The sequence below is a fragment of the Vespa crabro genome, chromosome 2 (genome assembly GCF_910589235.1).
Source record: "Vespa crabro chromosome 2, iyVesCrab1.2, whole genome shotgun sequence".
In the NCBI taxonomy this organism is placed as follows: Eukaryota; Metazoa; Arthropoda; class Insecta; order Hymenoptera; family Vespidae; genus Vespa; species Vespa crabro.
This window is the reverse complement of record NC_060956.1, coordinates 4366311-4390987: the sequence shown is the minus strand read 5'-3', so window position 1 is coordinate 4390987 and position 24677 is coordinate 4366311. Positions and strand designations below refer to the sequence as shown.

The following is a 24677-nucleotide window of genomic DNA, read 5'->3' as shown; positions in this document are numbered from 1 at the left end:
GAAGAATTCCGTCTAAAGAATATAAATGTCCGTCTCTCCGTTGGTATAATGAAGATTTCGAGAGACAGTATATTTCTTTGTACTCCGTCTAGATATCATTTCAACATAAACTTCTAATGCAGAATCCTTTCATTGGTGAAGGTATGCCTCCAGGAATATATCCTTTCTAGAGTACAAGCTCGCCAATCTTTTGCAAATAAAAAAAAAAGAAATAAGAAAATAATAAGTAATGAACAGATAATAAGTAATGATCTTATGACTATGATACTTTCTTGTTCGTATTATAGGAAAATGATGAAAGAATTGAGAAAAGTTTATTATGCAAGCGAACACAGTTTCAGGATGCCTATCAGAATCGAAACATCTTTTCTGATGCGAAAAGTATTGTATACGGATAGCATGTATGGGAAAAATGGCTTTCATCTCGAGTATGGATCTCGTTAAAAAGCGTTTCACTCGAATGAAAGAGGGCGGAAGTTGATTATAACTAACTAACGACTATGCGACGTAAAAGTAACTAATTGATAATTAAAAATTACTTTTCTCTGGTTGCTCTATTTATGAATGAATCATTGGTAAAAATAATCAGATAAATATTATTTATTATCATTTATTACTTTTATTATTATTATTATTATTATTATTATTATTATTATTATTATTATTATTATTATTATTATTATTATTATTATTATTATTATTATTATTATTATTACTGTTATTTTTAAATCGTTAGAATTTTGCGCCAATAATAAACAAAAAAGAAACAAAACAAAAGAAGTTTAAACAACGAATGTCAATGAGCCGATTACGTAAGTGAATAATAATTCAGAAGGTAATAATTTCGTTGGAAACACGAGCGTTCTAATATCTGAGTTTCGTGTCCGACTCTCTGCGAATTTTCTCGACGTAATCGTCAGATAATTTGCCGACGTGTCAGCAGTCATCGTGGCTACGTTGCATCGCGATAATAACGCGATGCAAAAGCGCGGGACTTTCCAATTATTTGCGCGCAGTTCGTGAACACTACGAAAATAATTTTAACGTTGAGAAAATAATTCTGATAATCTAAGGTTTCGCTTACTTCATTTTTTGCCCTTCAAAAGATCATTTCTCTTTGTTCTTTTACAGAATAAAGGATATTATCCATTGTTCTTAAAATATTATATGATTTTTTTTTTTACCAGATACAGACTGTCCTTTACTATTAAAAAATATACACATCACAATATACAAATAACGTTAAAAAATTAATAGATATCAAAATAACTAAATTGATTTGATTCATTCCTTCGAAAGTATTTCATCATTTTTGATATCTTTCGTCCTGCAAACGCCATCTTGTATTTCTCCATGTAAATTCTAGAATCAAGTGTAACACTATTTTGAAATTCACGAGTACAACATTTACATTAAATAATTAACGAATATACGTGAATAAGATTAAAACAAATTTAATAATTCAGAAAGATTTTATCTTTGATGAAAAAAAATAATTTGATGACTTTTCAAATACTATTTTAACTCTGAGTGAAATCACGGCCAAATGATTGAATTTTACGTGTCTTTTATGTTTATGAGAGCGATTGAATAGAGAGCTTCGTGATATTTAAGAGCTTGAGATAATTCAATTTCCAAATCTCGTGAGAATGAGTAATACTCCGAGTTTTCATATAGTTTTGAACAATTTATTCACCGCGAGATGTCAGTAGCAATACGAGCGCCCAATGTTTCGATATATCGAAACTCGATTAGCTTTATCCTCCTTCTCGACAGTCCTATATCTCATCAGAAACCTTTTCTTTTCATTGCAGTACAGAAAAGCCATACTCGAAGAAACCTGTAAATTATCTAACCTACATTCCAAGTAAAATTCCTTTCCACGTTTAGATCGCAAGATTTTCAAGTAAATTACGTGAAACTGACATTTCAATGTTTATATAAATTTTTGATGTGACAGCTCGTGGTTAGCTGAGGTCGACATTTGTTCGATAGTATCGAGCTTCTCTGGCAGCTCGAAAGTAAAATGGCACTCGATCGTAGATTAGAATGTTATTAGTCATTCGTTGTGTCGTGTTTGTAAGTAAATATCAGCTGAATGTATAAAGCGAAACGAAGAGAGATTCCATGACGGCGTCTATCTGACGGATATTTTATAAATAAGTCCAGCTGATAAAAATCTTACGAAAAATGGGCCTTTTCCCGAATTCATCGCCTTTCGATGCTGACGTCGGTGAGTGAACAGTATAATTCTAGCCTATCCTTAATTCGTTTATGATCCAACGTTCTTAACAGGAGACTCATCGATTGAGAATGTGTTTCATTTTATTACATTTCTTGAATACATTGATATATCGTATCGACGATGCGCTATCATTTGCAACTATTGAAAAACCAAAACTCTATAATGAAGGCATTAAGCGGTTGTTGACGTTTGACCTCTAATCGAGACTTCAAAAGCGCATAGATTTTCTGCAACGATCGCTTTATGACCCGCCTTTTATCGCAGTTTATTTTTTACTGAGATTATGATACATTTCTGTTTATGTCAAAATACATCGGCTTCATTGAAATAAATAAAATTAAATACTTATGAGATATGAAACTTAATTTACATCAACATTGTTTTAATACTTCTTTTTTTTCTTTTTTCTTTTTTTTCATACATTGTATATTCTTTATATACTTATTTTACTTGTCTCTAATGAAGGATTAATATATTATTATTATATTAATACATTAATTATTATAGACAATGAACTTTATTGTTATAACATTTTTTTTTGTACATTTGTTTGTCATAGAGAAAGCAACGAATGAAAATAATACATCAGAAGATTGGGAGAAGATATTGGAAATCTGTGATCGAATTGGTAATTCTTCTCAGAATGCCAAAGACTGCTTACGTTCTATTGTTAAAAGATTAAATTCTCAAGATCCGCATATTGTTATACAAGCCATAACAGTTAGTACCTTATCATTTGTATGTAAGCTATAATAATATTAAGATGATTATTTTAATTGTGTCTTTCCACTTAGTTATTGGATGCATGCTCAAGCAATTGTGGAAAAACTTTCCATTTGGAAATAGCATCTAGGGACTTTGAAAATGATTTGAAAAAAATGATTAATCATTCTCAACCTAAGATTGTGGAAAAAATAAAAATACTTTTGAAAAAATGGGCCGAAGGTGATTTTAAAACAGATCCTCAACTTAATTTGATTCCAAGTTTATACAATAAACTTCGAAATGAAGGACTTGATTTTTCGAGTGTATCAGAGACAGTAAGTTGTTATTAATAATTTAGTAATTTTTATTAATATTTTATAATGAATCAATATCTTAGTTATAATAACCATTATTTTTTTTACTTTTCATTTAAACTTTCTATTTGAAATTGATATATATATATTCATTTGTAAAAACTTTCAGCCAAAACGTTCCAGCATTTTAAGTAAAGATCCAAATGTAGTAACAAATTCTCAAGAGGAAGAAGATCTAGCAAAAGGTAATCATTTTGTAAATATAGTAAAAATTTAAATTATTATCTAAGTAAAATAAACAACTAATGCTTATATTCATAAATAGCTATCGAGCTCTCACTGAAAGAAAGTAAACCTCAAGCGAGTTCCTCTCATGGTTCACCAGCATCAAAAAAAAGTACTAGTTTATATCCAAGTGTAAATTCTATGCTTACTACCTCGAATACATCAGAAGGCCGCAAGGTTCGAGCTCTTTATGATTTTGAGGCAGCTGAAGATAATGAATTAACATTCTTAACTGGTGAAATAAGTATGTTAAAATTAAATAGTTATATCTCTAGTTTTAAATTGTTTCATATTATTATTTGCTTATGGTTTACTATTAATCATATTTCAGTAAATATTTTGGATGATTCTGATCAGAATTGGTGGAAAGGTAGTAATCACAGAGGAGAAGGTCTTTTTCCTTCTAATTTTGTTACTGCAGATTTATCGGTAGAACCTGAACAGTTTACAAGTAAGTATAAGACTTGTTTTTCTTATTAAAGCAAATGCAATAAAAATAACATATTTATTTACAGAGTTAGAACATAGTAATAAAAAATTAGTTCAGTTTGCTGAAGAAGTAGAGGTAAAAACACTAAAGAGAGAACTGGAAGTGATAGAAGTGGAAATAGATGAAAAAAAGATGGATAGACTTTTACATTTGTTACATGAAGCTGATCCACAGTGTGATAGTTCATCTGACCCTCAAGAAATGCTTGATTTAGAAGGTATAATAAATACAATATATAAGACAATAATTATAATTAACTATTATATATATAAATATTAATATGCATGATGCATTACCTTACAGAACAAGTAACTGCAATGGGTCCATTGATTGATGCAGCTCTAGAAAAAGTCGATAAACGACACGCTCAACTTACTCAATTGAGTTCTGATTTGGTTGAAGCTTTGAATATGTATCATACATTAATGCGGGAGCCTCCTCCTCCAGCACAATCTAATTACACAATGCCTAAAATGCCACATATCTCTTATCCATTTCCTAATCAGGGACCACCACCACCATCTCCTCATGTAAGACTAATTGAAGCAAATATTTTTTTTTATGTAATTGAATTAATATTTAATCATAACAACACTTGTTTATCCTTACTTTTAGATGTTTAATGGAATGCCAACACCACATCAGGTACCTTTCTCAAATACAGGTGGACCTCCAGCTCCACATGAATATATGGGTCCTTCTAGTATACCAAATATGGCATTACCACCTCATTTTCGTATACAAGCTGGTCCTCAGCCTCCAACAGGACATCCACAAGGTCCACCAGTGCCTGAACAAACACATCCCTATCAACAACAGGGGTATGTGCATTTATGAATATGACCTAAACATTTTTTGTGATCTTATGTGAAAGCTTAGTAAGTGAGATTCTTTTGTTTTCAACGATTTATTAGAGCTTGAAAAAGGTATTTTTGAAACATACGTTATCGACTACAAAGTGAAACCATCAACCTGCTTATTTCCAACTAAAAGAATAAATCAATGGTGTGCAATCTTATGTAGCAGATTTCCGCCTCAAACTGGTCCTGTGCCAGCTCAATATGGTCCACCGGGATCGACAGGACCTTCGATTAACCATCAACCACAATATGCTCCATCGAGTGGGCAACGTATGATATAAGTAAAAATTACGCGTTAAAAATTCACATTCTATTCTAACTCATGCTGTACAATATTACGATATTATAATTATTTAAATAAAAATACCCGAAATAGCCAAAGAAAATTGGTTTTTAATGAACGCTTTACGTTTGACTTTATATTGAATTTGGTATTATGTAAGCTTGTATTTGTAGATATACGCGACAGTGCATATATAAAAACGCGTAAAAACAAATAATTTATTTAGTCTCTTTGAGCATTTTCATATTAGTTTGTAATTTTGGCTTTTTGATATACTTATGTATTGTGTTTGAATAACCTAATTCTTTAAAGCATTCCACATTTTAAATTTCATTATGTTCTATCATTTAAATAAACTTTAATGTTATGATTCGACACTGTGATATTTGAAAGAACATTTATTAGTTACTAAAGTGTTTTCGAAATAAATGCTTGGAATTTTTATCATAAAAGAGAATGATGTGAAATTAATAAGTCTTAAAAACTGTGTTTCAGAAAATCTTTAGTACAGATGTTGAATTAATCGTAATGTTATCGTAATGTCTTGTATACATGTTTTTACAACAGAAGTAACATTATATAAAAAAATGACAGTATATCGATGAAATGCTGTTACTAAATGTATCTTGGGTTTTTATTCTCTTTCATGTATTCTTTGTACATTGTAATAATACTTTAAGAGATAACATATTGCATCTTAAAAGCATTGAAAATAAATTATAAATGCAATGTTATTTACGCATTATTGGAAAGAAAATTTTCATGATCTGGTCTAGTCTCTTTACTGTACATATAATAAGATTAATTCCTATTAATGGTTAAATGAGTTGTGTCATAAACAAATTTTTATGGAATGTTGATGCATTGTATTCGCATAATACTATTTTTACCGTCACAATTAAAAGCCTTATATCTTCGTCAGAAAGAAAGAAAGAAAGAAAGAAAAAAAAGAAAAAAAAAATAAGAAAATAAAGTAAAATAGCACTCTTAAGATAATCTTTTGTAGCTACGAATATAGATTATGTAATTAAAGATACAAGTAAACTTGTTGACATTTTTGGCCATTTGACAGAACGTAGAACACATAGCTGTGATTGTGCAATACTTGTAAGAAATGCGAATTATACAAAATAGATAGAGAAAGCATAACGAGTAAAATAAAATAACGCGTTATGAATAACTCTATAATAGAATTATAAACACGTTTTATGTGAAATATATAAAAAAAAAAAAACTATGAATTAAATTTAATGCAAGCGACAAAAAATGTCGATATTTTGCAACGATGGTAAACCAAGCATGAGGTTTTACATACAGTGTTATTAAATGGTCGTAAGTTTTGATAGATTTTCTGAAAAACAAATGTACACTGTATACTATATTTAATAGCTCCATTAAACTATCATTATTTACGTTATAAAGAAACAACTCATATTGATTCGCATATGTATATCCATTAGATATAGTAAAAAATTAGAAGTATTGAATAATTGTAAATTATGTAAATATAATGCAGTAGATCCTTCATGTACCACAATACTCAATACGTGTTAAATAGTGTTAATGTAATATTTTCTAATGAATAATCAGTTTTTAATAGTTTATAAATGAATATATTACAAATTAGACACATGGTATAACCGTTTGATACAAAAGAAAGAAAAAAAAAAAAAATTTAACGACATGCTTTCACTAATTTTGTATTGATAATTTTTTTATGATTTTGTAATTTTTTATCAGAAAATATATATTGTCCGTATACGATGCATGATTCTCTATTTAGATAGGAAAAGCTAGGTTGGCACTTTATTTAAAAGCAGACATAAAAGCTTTGCTTTGTGAAATTTTTAAATAATTAATAAATTATTAGTATGCTTTAAGATCATATATATATATAAATGAAAAATTATACGTTCCTGAGTAGCTTTTTTATGATTATCCTTTTTTATAATAATACCCTGTTTGAGCTATCCTTTATAAAACTATAATCTATGTCATTTATTAATAGTTTCGTTTCAAGTTATTTGCACAGCAATCCTTAGCTAATTTATAACAATGATTTTGCTAAGACTTCGTCCTGACTAATATACATATTGTATGTTAAATAATAACGATTGATGTATCAACAGGTAAAGGAATATCTTTCTAGAGATTTTTATTAGATAGTTATCAACACATTATTGATGATGAGATTATATAATATCGCACCATAGAATATCAGCATATCGATCCGTAATAGATCGATTGAGTCTTCCTCATAACTATTTAACTGATAAGATCGTTAGAGTAACGAGAAAATTCCCTTGACAATGGCATTCCTGGATCAACAATGAACTAAACAGCCTTGAAACATTCGCACTCTAGATCCTAGATTCTACAATCTGCTTCATATGTGACTGTCATAGATGACAAGAAAACATTTTTCTTTACTATGTATTAAAGAAATGTAAAAATATCTTGTTCTTCGAAAGATGACACAATTTCAAAATTGAATAAATTTTCGACTTCTCGAAATAGTCGATAATTAACATGAACTATCCAAAATTATTAGACATCTCTTATATATATGCGTGTATATATATATATATATACGATCTTGTAGAATCAACTTTTCTACCAAGCTGGAAGTCAGGGTCGAATTTGATGGACATGATATTTATAAAACATTCTAATCAAAATAATCCACGAAATGGAATTTTTCTATCAAGCAGCCGCGACAGTTCGATCAAAACTTTTACTGCTCATCTATCTAGCTCAAGGGTACCTTGAGATCGCCTTTGAATGATGATGATGATAATAATGATGATGTTGGTGATGACGACAACGACGACAACGATAATGTTGACAGATGGTGATCGGTTTGTCATAAGACACTATGTCAATGTTAATCTATTTCGCGAAATGAACAAGAGAGAAACTGAGCATCTGAAATTTAACTTTTCGCATCATTGAAGATTCTCGATCCTATCATTTAAAAAAACATCGTTATTAAGTTTAAGGCCGTACGTTCCGATGTAACGCATTTATCGAGTATCGTCGATCAAGGAAGAAACACATAATCGAGTTTGTTACGTCGTGTCTACTTATATTCTTTTTCTTTCTCTCTCTTTTTTTTTCTTTTTTTTTCTATTTTTTTTTTTTTTTAAGGAACAGTGATGTAGTTATGAAAGGTGCAAATTCGATCATCAAATTTATCGCTCTATCGAACATGACATTGACGATCCTCGAAAGGTCACCAAACTCGTAATCCTCGTGTTAATCCTTAATATGGTTTCTCATGTGAAGCCATTTAGAAATGGTTCAAGGCCGAACCTCGTTATGTTTTTCTCTCACTTCTCCATAATATTTTGACAATATTACGTTTCTCGAAAAATTGTTAACAATCGGCAAGCCATTCTTTTTTTATTCTCTTTGACGAACTCGAAGTCATTCTATTATTTTTATCTTCTTTTTCATTTCTTTTCTTTTTCCAAGATTATAAAATCTTCTCCATTTTAGTTTGAAACAAAGCCAAACACATAATCTCTGTTCGTAGCTTTCGTTCGCGAAAGGCTGGTAAATATAAATTTACTATTTATGTCTATGTACTTCTCAATCCGTTCGGATGAGTTTCTTCGTAATAATCGTGTTTTTGTCCTTGTTCGTAGGCATCAGACTCTCATTGCGATCCATGAAGAAGAAGCCGCGGATAATAACCATACGAGAGACGCTTCGACCCATTTCTCGAGGTCGTCAGTTCCGAAGAAAGAGAAAGAAATAAAAGAAAGAAAGAACGTTTCTCCGCTCCTTGAATCCTTGCTCTTTTCCTCATAATCTCTCCCTCTTCTTTTTTTTTTCTTTTCTTTTTTCTTCTTTGACCGTTTTAGGAGTTAAAGTCGCGAGTACTTCAAAAGAAGAATTGTGTTTGCAAAATCATCTTGACACTCAACAACATCTTTCTCTCGATAATACTCATTATAACCATAAAGAAGAAAGAAAAAGAGAAAATCGAAGGAGCTTTTAATCTCACGCAATTTTATTTTACATCTATATACTGTTACAAAATCTTCCTGTTGTAAAATTCGACGTGGTCATTTATATTTCCTTTTGAAAACAACAAAGATCTAAGCTTTTACATGTATATATATATATATATATTTCTTTCGACGAAAGTGGTTGCGGGTTAATCGAATAAAGAAAATACATCACGATCTTTGCTTAAACTAATGTCAGGGTTGTAAAATGTCTTCAATATCCATTTATAAATTATTTGTAGTTTCATCTTGTATGAAGAATGCAAAAGGCCCATTGTCATCTAATAACGAACAATCATTCTCTTATTCTTTTTTCTCTTTTTTCATCTCTTCCTTTTCTTTGGATACAACGACTATGACGACACGGAAGGAAAAACTTGAAACTCATTGACTCTTATTTACTCTAGGCCCCACGAAACAGGTTGTTAACTTTCGCCCATTCGTAGATATCGAGGAGAAAGCAGATGTCATTTACACGCTTTTATTCGTACAATGATGAACAACTCGAGTTCCCTATTGTTATTTATTTAAAATAGAAGGAAAAAATAGAGGAAAGTTTTCAAACGATGAAATATGATATTATATGTACATACATATATATTCGTTTAATATAATACATAGGTATGACTAACTTTAATAGGATTATCTACGAATAAAAAGTACTTTGAAAAATGTAATTCAAAAATTTCTGGATTAATATCATCAGTCTTTTAAAAGGGAACGTAGAGTAACATTAGGTGAACTTTCGTAAGATCGTAGAGCAACGAATGGAACTGTGTTATCGAGATTCATCCTAGTAAAATTCGCACCATTATTCTGAGACAATGTTTATTGTTGTGACATGCCATTTTTAAGAATCGCAACTTTGAGTGCTTGAATAAAGTTGTTAAACTCGAGAGAAAATAATAAATAATAATAATAAAAAAAAAAAAAAAATAAAATAAAACAAAAAACAAATTGTTTCAAAAGTACACGTAATACACAAACGAAAAAATTATTCGTTGTGTCGTTCGTAGTAAAAATAAAAAGAAAGTAGATAAGTAATAAAAAAAATATAAAAAATAAAAATACAACTTCATGGAGAATCGATAAGATTTCTAATATTTCAACACATTATATCGATTCTAAAAACCTTGATTGCCTTTGATCAAATTTTGATCGCGTAAGATCGATCCGTTCTGTCTAATTTTTCTCCAAGAACCAGCCTCCTCTTCGTAGTAATAATTCAAGATTCCGCAATACAAAACAACGCTCCAGGTATAACACGCTTCGGAGATTTTACAGATAAGTCGGTGAGATTAATTGCAGAATCGCGTGGTGTCATATGTCAACGGATACCTAGGCATTATGTTGCTTGCGTACTTCACGTTTAATTCGATTTTGTTAGCCTCTTCGGTAATAACATTGTACAAATGGTTCTCTTTTCTCTTGTGAATGTTTTTTTATTCGTCCTTTTATTTTTCTTTTTATTCTTTTTTTTATTTCTTTTTTTTTTTGTTAGTAGGCCTTTTCTTCTTTAATAGGTCTGTTTATTATTCATACCAATGTATCAAAAAAAATCTTTAATTGGGCAAGATCTACGAACTTCTCTTAATGTAATCAAGAAATAAAAATGTAAATTTGAGAAATAATGTAAATTCAATAAAATATAGATACCTTTATTTTACTATTTTTTTTATTGTATATATATATATTTTTTTTTCTTTTTTAAATCAGTCTAAGGATTATTCCAGTGAAGAGAGCTTTTTGAAAAAGACAGTTTACCATTGAGAATTCATTATACATATACCACTTTATCTCCTTCCCAGAGAATTATTACAAACGGTCACACGAATCTTTCGAAACAATCTACTTTGCATTGTGTTCGAACGGACACAAAACATACGTTGTGCAAATTCCGTATACGGGGAAATAATTTACAGTTCTGACGACATACGGATTGTTAGACTCGATATCGTTTCGTCTTCACCGATTATTCATCATAAACGAAAATATTTTATGTCGATGTGCAGAATTAAAAAAAAAAAGATATAAGATCCTTTCACATCTTATTTACATATCTTATTTATTTATATGTTTTTCGAGAATATTAAATTGTATTGAATGATGTTATCCTCCACAAAAAATTTCATTTGCATAAGATATGGATGACATTTAACGATCATTTTCTGAAATTTTCTTTCACCATCTTATACGAATAATCGTCCTTGAGAAACAAACGTTTTCTTTTCTTCGTTACATCCAAAAATGATTACAAGATCGCAACTGGACATTATTCATTTGAGAATAAACATATCGCATTTGCATCGAAAAGTTGCATCCTTTTCGTTGCATCGCGTGTCTCGTTATATACATATGTTGTACGTATGTACATACAAATAGGTTTACATTACTCAAAGAGAAACGATCTTTATCTTGCAACGATTCATTTATCATTATCATCCTGTAACAGAGATTCAGAAATCTTCTCCAATTTAAAAAAAAGAAGAAAAGAAAAAAACAGAAAAAAAAAATAAAGTTAACATTTTTCTAATAGAATTATGTGTGCTTGCGTGAGGATTATAGAATAGAACCTTGAATACTTCAAGGACAGCTAAGATTTCAATATCTATCTTCAAAACAAAGTAATATTTTTTCTAACGGAATCGCTTATACCATGTTAATACAATACTTACATTGACAACTTCGAGGTCAACAAAGATTCAAGATCATATTCTATGGGCCATGTATTTTTGTATTCTTCGAGTCCTTCTTACATAATTTCATTATACCCCTTGTTAACGCAAGAAAGTATTTGTTATTTGTTTGTTTTCTCTTGATTGCAAAAGAAAAAGAAAGAGAAAGAGAGAGAGAGAGAGAGAGAGAGAGAGAGAGAAGAGAAGAAGGAAGAAAAAAAGTGAAATGTCATTCCTAAATGAATTTTTTCTTTTTCCATATCGATGAACTTAAATGACGGAGATTTGAGATAATTGAAGATTCTCAAGAATCCTTCATTTTCGTGTCGCTTATTTCTTAAATTTTCGTATGTTATAAAAAAAGAGAGAAAAAAAAGCAAAATAAAATGAAATAAAATAAAATAAAATAAAATCGTGTTAAAAATGTTCAGCGAAAAATCTCTTCAATACTCATTGCTCTTATTTCGCTCTACATCCGCCTCTGCTAAAACTCTCTCGAACTACTCTCTCTTTCCTCTATCATCACCAATCTAATTCCATTCTGCTCTAGCTCCGTTCTCCCGCTCTCTTTTCGCATTCCTCATCGATCTCTGCTTCGATCCTGTACACATAATATTTACTTTTAATTATCTCATTTATTAACATTTATATGTGTCATACCAGTTATATCCATATTTACGAATTATTATTTTATTTATTTAAATACGAATGAAAGAAAAAATTCAGATGCAAAATTTATATCTATTAATTATAATCAGATATAAAATTTTTTTAATAAACTTTTCAATAAATATATCATATATATTATATATGTATGTATGTATGTATGTATGTATATATATATATATATATATATATATATATATATGTATGTCCATATATTTATATATGTATATACATTTACGTATATTACGTGTACACGTTTGTGCATTATCGCAAGCGAAGGCGCATCACGAGTGCACGTAACAGGTTTCGAGAACTTACCAACCTTCCAACCGATAGTTATTGCATCGATATGTAAACGGAGTGAGACGATATGCATTAGTGATTCCCTTATGCAGTCATCGTCTACGTACTTGTATCGAAAGTTTGCTAGTCGCAATGTATTTACAAAATTATCGAATCAACTTAAGAAAAAAAAAAAAAAAAGAAAAAAAAAGAGAGAAAAAAGAAAAAGATAAATAAAGAAAAATAATTAACGAAGATGCTATTTCATGAGATGATCTAAATAATGAAATAAATTATTTTTCTTTTTCTTTTGTGCGTATTATCTCATACAACGAGATTCACATTCATGCTATTCCTTTATTTTGTATCAAAATCGAAATGTATATGCGTATATACTTCATGAATTATTTCCAATAATTTAAGATTGACATTTTTTTTTAAAGAAAATATAGAAAAGTACAAATCAAGTTGTAACGTGGATGACATTGACTATCCCGTTCCTCGTCGGCACCTTCGTTGCCATGGTGAAAGTTAACGAGGCGCATCTTCAAGGTCACCGTCGAAGTAAAAGAAAAAGAGGAAAAAGAGGATGAGTACAGATGGGATGAGGATCCACGTAATCATTTTTAAAATTCGGTGGACCTAGTTGATTGTACACGGAGATATCTTATAAGAAAGAGTCCATAAAACTCGTGAAAAAATGTAATCGTTAGGTGCCTAGAAAAGTGAGCTAGGAGAGAAAAAAAGAGAGACAGAGAGAGATAGATAGATAGAGAGAGAGAGAGAGAAAAGATCGATATCTAAATTGCTCCAAGTGTTAATCACTCTATTGTGTATTTTTATTCGATAGACGCAAGCATACGTGTCGTGCCTACGCGATTATGAGTGAAAATACAAGAGAGAGAGAGAGAGAGAAAGAGAAAGAGAGAAATATATATATTACAACACGAGAGAAGCAATTACAAGCACGGATCTTCTTTATTTTTTTGTATTCGCAAAAACTGCGATATCTATGAAGTATGTATATACGTATGTATTAGAGAATGTTGCCAATAGAATGATCGATAAAAATATCGAGTTATTAGAAGAACGATTTATATCATTTCTTACGAAAGACAGAAGAGAAGAAAGAAAAAGAAAAAAAAAGAATAAAGAGAAAAAGAAAGAAAAACAAGTTAATCTAAAAACAATTAATTTGACCAATTTAAAAAAATTGAAAAAAAAAGTACTTGTGTAAAGAAACTTACACGTGGGTCATGACTAGAGACTAGGTCATGACATATATGTATGTATATATGATCCATAACTAATAGGGACTAGGTCATAATATATATATATACACATATATGACCCATGCCATAATTGTCAGGATATTTCTTTCTTCCTTTCTTTTCTTTTTTTCCCTTCTTATGGAATTACATACAAAGAGGATGTATCACACGCGACTCGAATCTTTTTACGACTTCTTGAAGAGCCCCATCAAAACCTCACGATTATGCGGAAGGAACGTGCATTAGCACATAAAACAGGATAAAACGTGAATGGGCGCATGTTTTTTTTCTTCTTCTTCTTTTCTTTCTTTTTTCTTTTTTTTCTTTTTTTTCTTTTTTTTCTTTTTTTTATTATTTTTCACTTGTCTGTGAGCCAAAAGAAAGAAATGGAAAGTTCTTCGTTCATTCTTCTCATTCTTCGTTTGTTGGAATAAATGCTCTTGTAATGTAAGACATTTTAAATATTCCAACGATACTGGTAATAGCTTTTAATGTCGTATCAATGGAAAAAAAAATATTTTTATCTCTATACTATTATTATTATTATTATTACTATTATTATTAACTTTCAATGGGAATAGAAGAAACTCTAGGCGTCACTTTTAATACTATCGTTTAGAAAATCGGGAAAAATTACACAAAGAGGATGTGCTCGAGCACGCGAGTCGAACAAAGAAATCGTTTATCGATAAGAGAATGTAAAAAAAGGTTGAAAAGGGGAGAGAAAGAGAGAGAGAAGAGAGAGAGAGAGAGAGAGAGAGAGAGAGAGAGAAAGAGAGAGACAGAGAGAAGGAAGAAGGGTGAAACGAATCGCTTGACCTTTGAAAATGAACAAAATCGAATGTACGAGTGGTTAACCCCTAATAACAGGTCTCTAATGACGAGCAAGATCGATTCAGACATCGTCGTGTTGTGTTGGGTCCTTGCAATATCCAGGGTGGGATGAGCTCAGAGACTTGGTGGGGACCGTTTCTATATAATCGTCGGCGATGGGGCCCGTCTCTCCACATCCTATCAGTTACGTTTCTTTAACCGTCAACCTCTTGGCTTACCTTAAGGAAAAGAAAAAGTATCAAAAAAAAAATAAAAAAAAAATAAAAAAAAAAATAAAAAAAAGTAAAAAAAAAATAAATAAAAAACAGCGAGTGAGACAAGGTGAGTGTCGAAATGAACATCCATTCTTTTTTTTTCTTTTTCTTTTTCTTTTTTCTTTCTTTTTTTTCTTTTCTCTTGCTGCCTATAGTGTCACACGAATGCATCATTGAGCATGGATTTGCATTTTGTTCTTCTTATATTTTTAAATCCGACATTATTGCCTTTTTTATTTTTCGTTACATTTTTTTTTGATTTAAGACAACCATCGATCGTTTTAATACGTCGTAAAAATAGTCTTAACAAATTTTCTTAAAACTTTTTCTGAATGTGAGTGATTACTTCTTTAAAAGTCAATAAAGTATTTCACAATGCAAAATGCAAAAAAAGAAAAAACAAGCTTTATCGCTACTCGTTTAAGAGAAACGTTTATCGATCGCTAAGAGATTTGTATGTACGAAGGACATTACAACTCTCACCGAGCTATGGCAATAAATTCTAAAGAGATAAATGCCTTTTTTCTTCGCACAAACCTTCTATATCTCGAAATTCATATAACTTGAGAAAGATTCGAATTAATACTTTTTTTTTCTCTATCCGCCTCTCTCTCTCTCTCTCTCTCTCTTTCTGTCTTTCAATTCCGTTCTCTTTTATTTCAGATGATCCTGCTGCCACTGACCTTGGTATTGGTCCTCGCAGCGATCTGCAACGCAGAACCAGCGATTAACGAAGTTAGACCTCACAGTAACAGGCCAGGAAGATTCTTATCTCTTCCGATTCCGCAAAAATGTTCGAACCGTAAGTGTTTTAGTTTTTTAAAAATTCTGATTTAAAGGTATAACGAAATCTATCTTTACAATTTTTCGGATTTAAACTATGCAAGAATGATCATTTCTCGATCAGTAATCTCGATTTATATTATAAATATTTCAAAATATCTATTTTAAACGAGTACAAATACAAACTAATTTGTTATTATTTGATCGGTCGTTTTAAATAAAAAAAATAAATAAATAAAAGAAAAAAAATTAGGATAAAACTTCGAAGAAGATTATTATTTATTATCGGATAGCATCGCGCGTTTTAGCGACTTTAAGAAAACGAGGTTAAAGTACTGGCGCACGCGTTAAAGAGGCCTTTCGCATGCTTTGAAAGCAGACGAGATCGTCGGGGACTGTTATGCAAGCAACACACCCGAGGTTTTACTTTAGAGATTCTCCGACCAGCGGTCAGTGACTTAAATTCTTCTTCATAAAATCTCTTTTTGAAACATCTTTTTCGTTCTTAGCAATTATCGATTCTATCGAATTTATTTATATCATATAAATATGTAGGTAACCGTCTAAAAATCATTCGCAAGTATACATATAGATACGTAAATATGTAGGTTAATGTATATATTTTACATAGTTATCGATCATACGACAATGTCAAATAAAACTAATTTGACGAGAACTCATACGTATGACATACATAAATACATAATAAATAACAAAAAAGTGAATCATCGCGATTGTCAAACTGTCACGTTAGACGGATCAATAAGATAAATAGTTAAATTCAATATTGATATCCAGTTATAAGAGAATACGTTTAATTATCAAAGAATCCCAGTTATCAATTTGTTCAATTTTTTTTAATAACATAACGGCTATATATCGATGACGTACGCAAAGCGGTACCTATCGTAATATTTCTAATTGATCGTTCATGTTTTTTTTATTTCTTTTCTTTTTCCTTCTTCCTCTTCGATTTTTTTTTCTTTCTTTTTTATTACTATTTCTCTAAATATATACTTACGATATAACAAGGCACATCTCAATGACATAAAATGTTTATAAAAAAAAGAAATATTATTTCATTGCGATTCTCATGACTATTGAATAATGCAAATACAATGATTCAACGATTTTATTAATGGACCGTGGAGAAGAAAAAAAAAAAAGAAAAAGAAAAAACATTGCTATTATCGTAAATACATCACTGTGTGAGGATAAAAATCGTAAAGCTGTTTGTTTGTGATATAAATGGATATGGTAGATTACGTCAATGATTTCGAGGGGATCTAAAAGTCGAACGTTTAAAGAATTACATAATACATTCTCTTCTACAGTGCGGGATGATCAGGAAGTGAAATGTTCAGAAGTCACTGTCGTAAGAACCGGACTGTCTTAAGAAATGGGCGTTTGAAAAAAATTTTTTTCTCATTAAAATATATATATATATATATATATATATATATATATATATATATATATATAATGAGATTTTGAAGGATACGAACTGACATTAGAAACTAACAACTCGATTTTGAACTTTGTCATTTTATCTCGTAAACTTTTAAGAAGATTTATCACTTTGGTTTATAGTTCTATGATCGATATATGAACAATTTGTGATGAATCTATGACCGAAGTAGAAAGAGGATATATATATATATATATATATATATATATATATATATATATAAGGAGGATATATTATATATATATATATATATATATAAGAGATGATTTCAAAACAGTTGTATTTTCACGGTATTTAATAACGTGAACGGTACGAAAGAGAGTGGATCTTCTCTCGATAGAGAAGATGATGCGATGATATTCTTATAGATCCACGATCGACGAACAAGTTAATGGACTCTATACCTTCTCTCTCGCGGAATGTTTGATCGTTTCTTGAGAATATTGAGAATTACAAAGAAAGAGAAAGAGAGAAAAAAAATTAAAAAAAAGAAAATAAATAAATAAATAAATAAATAAATAAATAAATAAATAAAAGACCAAAAAAAACAGAAAAAGGAAAGGAAAAAAATCTCGTATACCTATATAAACGAGTTCGACATTATCTTTCATCTTGGATATTACATTATCATAGATCTATGATTAAATCCAACGATAGAAAAAATTTTCTTCGTTCGAACAAATTTGCGAAAAAATGCGATAGTAATCTTTCTTGTTTCCTCCCTTTTTTTTCTTTCGTTCTTCGAAACTTTTATCCAAGAAAAAGTGGTCAAGTGTGTATCAGTTTAAAACGAGTTCTCGCGTATGAACGAACTTACACTTTCGATTTTCCTCGCGAAACGATGATCGCGTGCGTTGAGAGCCGAGAGAGGAAAGGAAGAGTCTACAGCTAAGAAAAACCGTTATTCACTTCACGAGCCGTGTCGACCCATTGACCTCCTGTGTGCGAGAGAAAAATTTCACCATCGCGAGTGAGACTTGAGCTGACTGAGTGCCGATTACGAGATTCTAGTCGAACGGAAAAAAATATTCAATTTTTGGTTTTCTCTTTTTTCTATTTGGTTCTGTTTTTTCTTTTTTTTTTCTTTCATTTCTTCACAACTCTTATTTTTCTATTTTATTATATATATATATATAAACAAAATATAAATTTTTATTCTTTACTATATGCGAATGTTTTATATTAACTTTATTTATTTTTTATTTATTAAAATAAAATATTATCTCATATGTATATATAATATATATTTGGCAAAAAAAATATTTTTTGATAAATTTCATGTAGTATTTTATATTATATAAACGTATATATAGATATATATACAAATGTGTTTTATTTATCAATAATATATTCTCGAGTACACGAGAATAACGGTAATTCTAAAAGTGAATATGATTAAAAAAGAAAGGAAAAAGAAAGAAAAAAAAAGAAAATGAGATCGATATATGTCTCGAAATTAATGAAATCTACTTTCTCCACCACAAATGGATATCAGACGTCATAAACACATGTAAAAAGAAGAATCGAATATCGTTTCTCTCTTTCTCTCTCTCTCTCTCTCTCTCTCTCTCTCTCTCTCTCTCTCTCTCTCTAATGTCCTTTTTTAGCTTCATAACGACTAAGTTGTCGATGATGCATGTGAATGCACTTTTTCTGTAGTCAAAACTAAAAAAAGTCCTGTGTATTCTAGGAAAGATCTTGTCGATAATAATAGCATATCATTATCAAGTAACGGGAAATACAACCTGTCTTACAAACAAGTTCTGGATTTAGAATCCTTTTATTTTCGAATTGATTATAAAAAAAAAAAAAAGAAAAAAAATATGAAAGATTATAAAAGAAACAAGAAATATTCATCAACGTCTAAAGACATTAAAATTTAATTAGAATTTTTCGAAAATCAAACTTGATCTTTCGAAACAAAATCCTGTCAAAGTGTCAAGCATTCGTAAAAGAAAAAGAAGAAGTAGTAGAAGAAAAAGAAAAAGCAACGCGTCTTTGTATACGATTACACAATTATCGTCTGTAACAACGGCACTCACGAGCAAAACGATTATCGTTGCGAGTTCCTTGACACAGAGGGAGACAAGCGAACATCTATAAAAGCGTATAAATATTTAATGAACGATGATATAACGATCGTAAATAGCGAATGTTCGAGGATATCGAGTTTGTTTCCTTTCTTCTTGAATTTTTTTCATCTTTTATCTTTCCTTTTCTTTTCTCATCATTACTCGTGGAAGTAATCGTTAAAAATAATAATGATGATGATGATAATGATAATGATAATGATAATATTAATAATAATAATAATAATAATAATAATAATAATAATAGTAATAGTAATAATAGTAATAATAATAATAATAATAATAGTAATAATAGTAATAATAGTAATAATAGTGATCGTTATCAGATCTTTATCGTATAATTTCTTTTTTGCTAATTTTTCCTTTTCTTTTTTTCTTATAATTATCGATGCAAACGCACTCTCTCAATTCCGATTTGGATTTAATCGAAAATAAGAAAGTTGGTTAAAGAGAAAACGAAAAGAAAGTAAATAATTTTAAGGTGTGCCTTGGTCGCCTTGGGAACACATCTCCGGTGTGCCTTGACAGTCGTAATTCTTGTTCCACTGTTCGTTAAATTTATACCGACATCGAGAATCACGACTCTGTCCTATGTCGTAACGCACCATCTGATGGACGGATCCTCTTCTTCTGTTTCTCCTTCTTCATCTTCTTCGTTCTTCGTATATAGCGCGAAAGGTGTGTGCAATCCTTCCACCATAGCGTCGATTTGAATTTGCACGGTCCTGCACTTTGCCTTTCTATCGCGAACAAGGATCATCATCGAATTTCTCGACAAACCAATGAGTAAATATCACGTGTACTATATGTGCGTTCTCAATTTCTTATTCGTTCAGAATATTACGTGATTATTTTATTATGTTAGAGCGAATCGTTTCGTACATACATATGTGTTAAATTTTTGTTTGACATCGAATAATGATTATTGATCTTGATTTTTTCTTATTCTCTATATATCTTCCCTTTCTATAAGAATTTAATAGATTTGCAGACTCATCTTTGATTACGTCAGCTTATAAGGAATCCCCGTACGATTTCTCTTCGAGACTGTTAGATTGATTCGATCAATGATTGCTTAATAATTTGAAAGAGTCATCCCACGTAAACGAAACGAATGAAAGAATCTAATCTTCATGAAATATTTTCTAAAAAAATGATCATATGCATACATATTCGTATTTCGATTATGAGTTATTCATAAAAGAGTATGTTTGCGTGTTGTCAAACAATACTATGCACACTACGTTATATCACGTAAGGCACGTTAACGTTACAATCATTTAACCGCGGTCAATGTCTTGTTGAACACGTGCGCGAACTCGGAGTCTCGATCGACTACCGTGATATGTCGAGAAGAAGCACGAGAACATGAATTTGCAACATCTATGGAATTTCAATCCTATCTCTTATTCGTGTTCTCCACGTCGAATCTGACACGATATTTCATTTCACTCTAAAGCTTATCAGATAAATATGTATATATAATATAAAATACATATATATATATATATATATATATATATATATATATAATATAAAAAAATAATCACGCGACACGCACGCATGCATATACACGTACAAATAATTAAGTTTCAAAGGCGATACCATTTTTCGTTATCATAATGTCATATAAATATAAAGAAGTATTAAAGTTTCTTACGTAAGGATCAAATGCTAAAAGTTTACTATCGTTTGTCAAGAAAACAAGTCCTTTTATTTTTCTTTCCTTTTTTCTCTCTCTCCCTCTCTCTCTTTCTCTCTTCATTTCCAACGACCCAAGTACTTTCACATAACTCTGAAAGAAAAATTCGTAGATAATTGAATTACACAAGACAACGCACTTTTCTTAATGCATCGTGTCAAAGATTTAGTAGTTATCCACCTTAACTCTAATAATTGGCCGAACAATTGAAGAAAATTGCACGTGACCAGTGCGCCACGTACGAAGTATTCACAACAAAAGCATTCACCGTTTATGTGGGGCGGTGATTCGATGCCGCGTGCATCGTCACCATCATCATCATAATCATCATCATTATTATTATTGCCATTATCATCATCATCAGTATCATCATCATTATCATCAGCATCAGCATCAGCATCAGCATCAGCATCATCATGATCGTCGTTGTACTTCGTCTTCATCTTCGTTTTCATCTTCGTCTTCGTTATTCGTTCTTCGTTCTTCATCTCCGTTGCTCTGGCAAAGAGGGTTTGTAATCGGCGGCGCGTCATTATCGTTCGCTTTAAATGTCAACGGTTTTATACTTTTTCTCGGTATTTATGCAGGTATGCCTCTCCCATCGACAATTTACGACGTGTGTTCCATTATGAGTACCTAACGCCGTGTTACGAAACACCTGTGTATATTAGGATTCCGTGTTACAAGTGCTTCTTTCTCTATCTTTCTTTCTCTTTATCAAAATAACGTTTATCCATTTTGCATGTAAACTTCGAGTCCTCCTAAGTATATAAATTTTCTTTATTATTTTTACAAAACAAATATCTTTTATTTGTAATTCCGTGTTACAAGTGCTTCTTTCTCTTTATCAAAATAACGCTTATCAATTTTACGTGAAATCAACTTTCCGAGCTCTCTTACGTGTATACATTCTTTTTATTATTTTTACAAGGCAAATATTTTTTTATTTGAGATTCTATATTACAAATGCTTCTTTCTCTATTTCTCTTACTCTTTATTGAAATAACGCTATCCATTTCGCGCGAAAGCTTCAAGCCTTTTTAAACATAGAAATTCTTTTTATTATCTTTACAAAGCAAATATTTTTAATTGCAAATCAACGATAGTTTCTCATTCATTAATTAATAATTATTAATATAAATATCTTCGATACTTTTCTCGTGCCTTTATTAATTTTAATATTTATGTGTATCTTTTTCAGGACCCAAACAATTCAATTTCCGTGGTCACAACTACTTTTACAGCGGACACGTGCCCGCTCACGCTAACCAAAAAGTCGATTGGCTTGATGCTAGAAATATTTGCAGAGAATATTGTATGGATCTAGTATCTATGGAAACTCAAGAGGAGAACAATATGATTTTCAGACTTATACAACAGAGTGAGTATAATGTCTTGAAATAACAATCGGAATGGGCGATAATTATACACCTATAACTTAATGAATCATATTTATTCTTCGTAGCGTGAACGCGGATTAGTTTCTCAAATGCAATTGGCACAATTTCTTTATTCGTTTTTGTTGAGAAAAGATTCCTTTTCAATGGAAGAAAAAAAAAAAAAGAAAAAAAAAAGAAAGAAAAAAGAAAAAAAAAATTTCGATCCTACAGAAAGATCGTAAACGAAGTCATTGATAGGTGGACATTAAATTTAAATAGAGAAATATGTAAAGTTATGAAAATCAACAATGAAGTACTACATAAGAATTTCAATAACGTGACAAGACGTGACACAATAACCTTAGAAAGTTCTACACAACGCATTTAAGCCACCGAAGAAAATATCGTTAATAACGAAGCTCTCAGAGTTTTAAAATGATTTATACGCCCGTCGTAACTTTCATTCTCACCAGATAGATCATTCTTGACTGTTTGAATATTTCGAAACAGTCGACCTAACGACGTAACATATTACATCGACCCAACCATTTGATGATTAACGAGAAAAGAAGCTGCTTTAATTATTGATTGGCAACAAACAAATTTCTTAACTCTTACAAATGTTCTAATCTCTCTTTCTCTTTCTTTCTCACTCTCTCTCTCTCTCTCTCTTTCTCAACGTCTGTAAGATTAAAATGTTATTTCTTTAAATTAATGTCCCTCCTCGATTTCGAAAGTAAACAAGTTGATATCGCATAAGTTTTCTATCTGAAATCTTCAAGCGAATCTCATACATGTGATGAGTATAACGTCGATCTTTCAAGGTGATGCGAAGAATCTTTAAGTGGGTTGAGGCTGCGATCTCATCTTTTTATGCAATAGTATTGTGCGGTTCTCGTGTCTCGATCTCTTTCGCACAATCAACGATTTCTTTCTTTAACGAATCAAACGAAAGACAAAGAGAGAGAGAGAGAGAGAGAGAGAGAGAGAGAGAGAGAGAGAAATTTATTTATCAAACTATTAACACCTCGCTACTTTTTCTATTTATTTTCAGACGATGTCCCGTATATTTGGACATCTGGTCGTCTTTGTGACTTCAAGGGTTGCGAAAATCGACGTGATTTGGAACCTAAATCATTGTACGGTTGGTTCTGGTCGGCAAATCGTGAAAAAATGTCACCAACTAATCAGATACCACCTGGCTGGGGCTTTAATCCTTGGTCCCAAACTGGACACAAGAAAGTTAGGCAGCCTGATAACGCGGAATTCGATATAAATGGTACCAACGAGTCCTGTTTGTCTGTACTTAACAACGTTTACAACGATGGCATCGCTTGGCATGATGTTGCTTGCTACCACGAGAAACCTTTCGTTTGCGAAGATTCCGAGGAGCTCCTCAATTATGTCGCAAATACCAACCGTGGTATCCGTCTGTAAGAGGTCTACGCCTCCACAGGCCAACGTGATATCACGACGGTCCTTCTCATCAGAGTCATCAACACCCACCCTTTTTTCCTTCTCTCCGCTTTTACATTGCAAACGAGAAACGTAAACATAATAAAATTTTCAATGAAACAGGTGTACAGATGATGAAATACGATTTTAATAATGCTAATATTTTTCTTCATGAAGAAACTCGTTCTCACTTAATTATTCTTAATTGGTCTTTTCTCTTCTATAAAGAAATTTTTCTCTCCTAGAAATATGGGAATTATTCGTAACGCTGTTAGTAATTATGTGCTCTAATTATTTTTGATTGCCTGTTATAACAAAACGAATATTAATTTTTAACATGATCAGATGAAACTGTGATCTTTTAATACAAAATTGTATCTGTTAACATAACTTATAACGTGTCTCGTTGTTGCAACTTTTTCCTTCCTTCTTCATTATCCGATGAAGTTCAGCTATAACTCTTGCACTTCGTCCAATGTGTAATTACGATATTTCCGATAAAGAGTAATTCATTATGTACACGTATTTATTGATAGATATCTGGCTGACAGTTTCTGTACATTTATGAATAAATCGTAAACGTAGGTCTAGTAAGAAAGCTCTATTGTGTTTTGACCTTTCGT

At 30.8% G+C, this 24677-nt stretch overlaps 3 protein-coding genes across 6 annotated transcripts; 2 read left to right on the top strand and 1 right to left on the bottom strand.

Moving 5' to 3' along the window:
* Window positions 1-1761: 1761 nt before the first annotated feature.
* On the top strand, window positions 1762-9309 carry LOC124421737 (signal transducing adapter molecule 1). Of its 4 annotated transcripts, XM_046957291.1 has the most exons (11): window positions 1763-2233; window positions 2805-2965; window positions 3040-3285; window positions 3434-3509; window positions 3590-3793; window positions 3881-4000; window positions 4065-4256; window positions 4343-4569; window positions 4655-4860; window positions 4954-4965; window positions 5063-5916. In XM_046957291.1, the coding sequence occupies exons 1-10, from the start codon at window positions 2191-2193 to the stop codon at window positions 4958-4960; spliced, it is 1482 nt and encodes a 493-aa protein (XP_046813247.1). In that variant the 5' UTR covers window positions 1763-2190; the 3' UTR covers window positions 4961-4965; window positions 5063-5916. The 4 variants fall into 4 exon arrangements, with proteins under 4 accessions (XP_046813244.1, XP_046813247.1, XP_046813246.1 ...); XM_046957288.1 differs by lacking the exons at window positions 4954-4965; window positions 5063-5916 and adding an exon at window positions 8830-9309 and having other exon boundaries at window positions 1762-2233; XM_046957290.1 differs by lacking the exon at window positions 4954-4965 and having other exon boundaries at window positions 5066-5916.
* A 5776-nt stretch (window positions 9310-15085) lies between these two features.
* On the top strand, window positions 15086-24648 carry LOC124433066. The gene is made up of 4 exons (XM_046982610.1): window positions 15086-15244; window positions 15841-15979; window positions 22422-22601; window positions 23654-24648. The coding sequence occupies exons 2-4, from the start codon at window positions 15841-15843 to the stop codon at window positions 24034-24036; spliced, it is 702 nt and encodes a 233-aa protein (XP_046838566.1). The 5' UTR covers window positions 15086-15244; the 3' UTR covers window positions 24037-24648.
* LOC124433067 (pheromone-processing carboxypeptidase KEX1-like) lies at window positions 21075-22373 on the bottom strand. The gene is made up of 2 exons (XM_046982611.1): window positions 21401-22373; window positions 21075-21313 (listed from the first exon to the last, which is right to left on the bottom strand). The coding sequence occupies exons 1-2, from the start codon at window positions 21751-21753 to the stop codon at window positions 21304-21306; spliced, it is 363 nt and encodes a 120-aa protein (XP_046838567.1). The 5' UTR covers window positions 21754-22373; the 3' UTR covers window positions 21075-21303.
* Window positions 24649-24677: the final 29 nt, after the last annotated feature.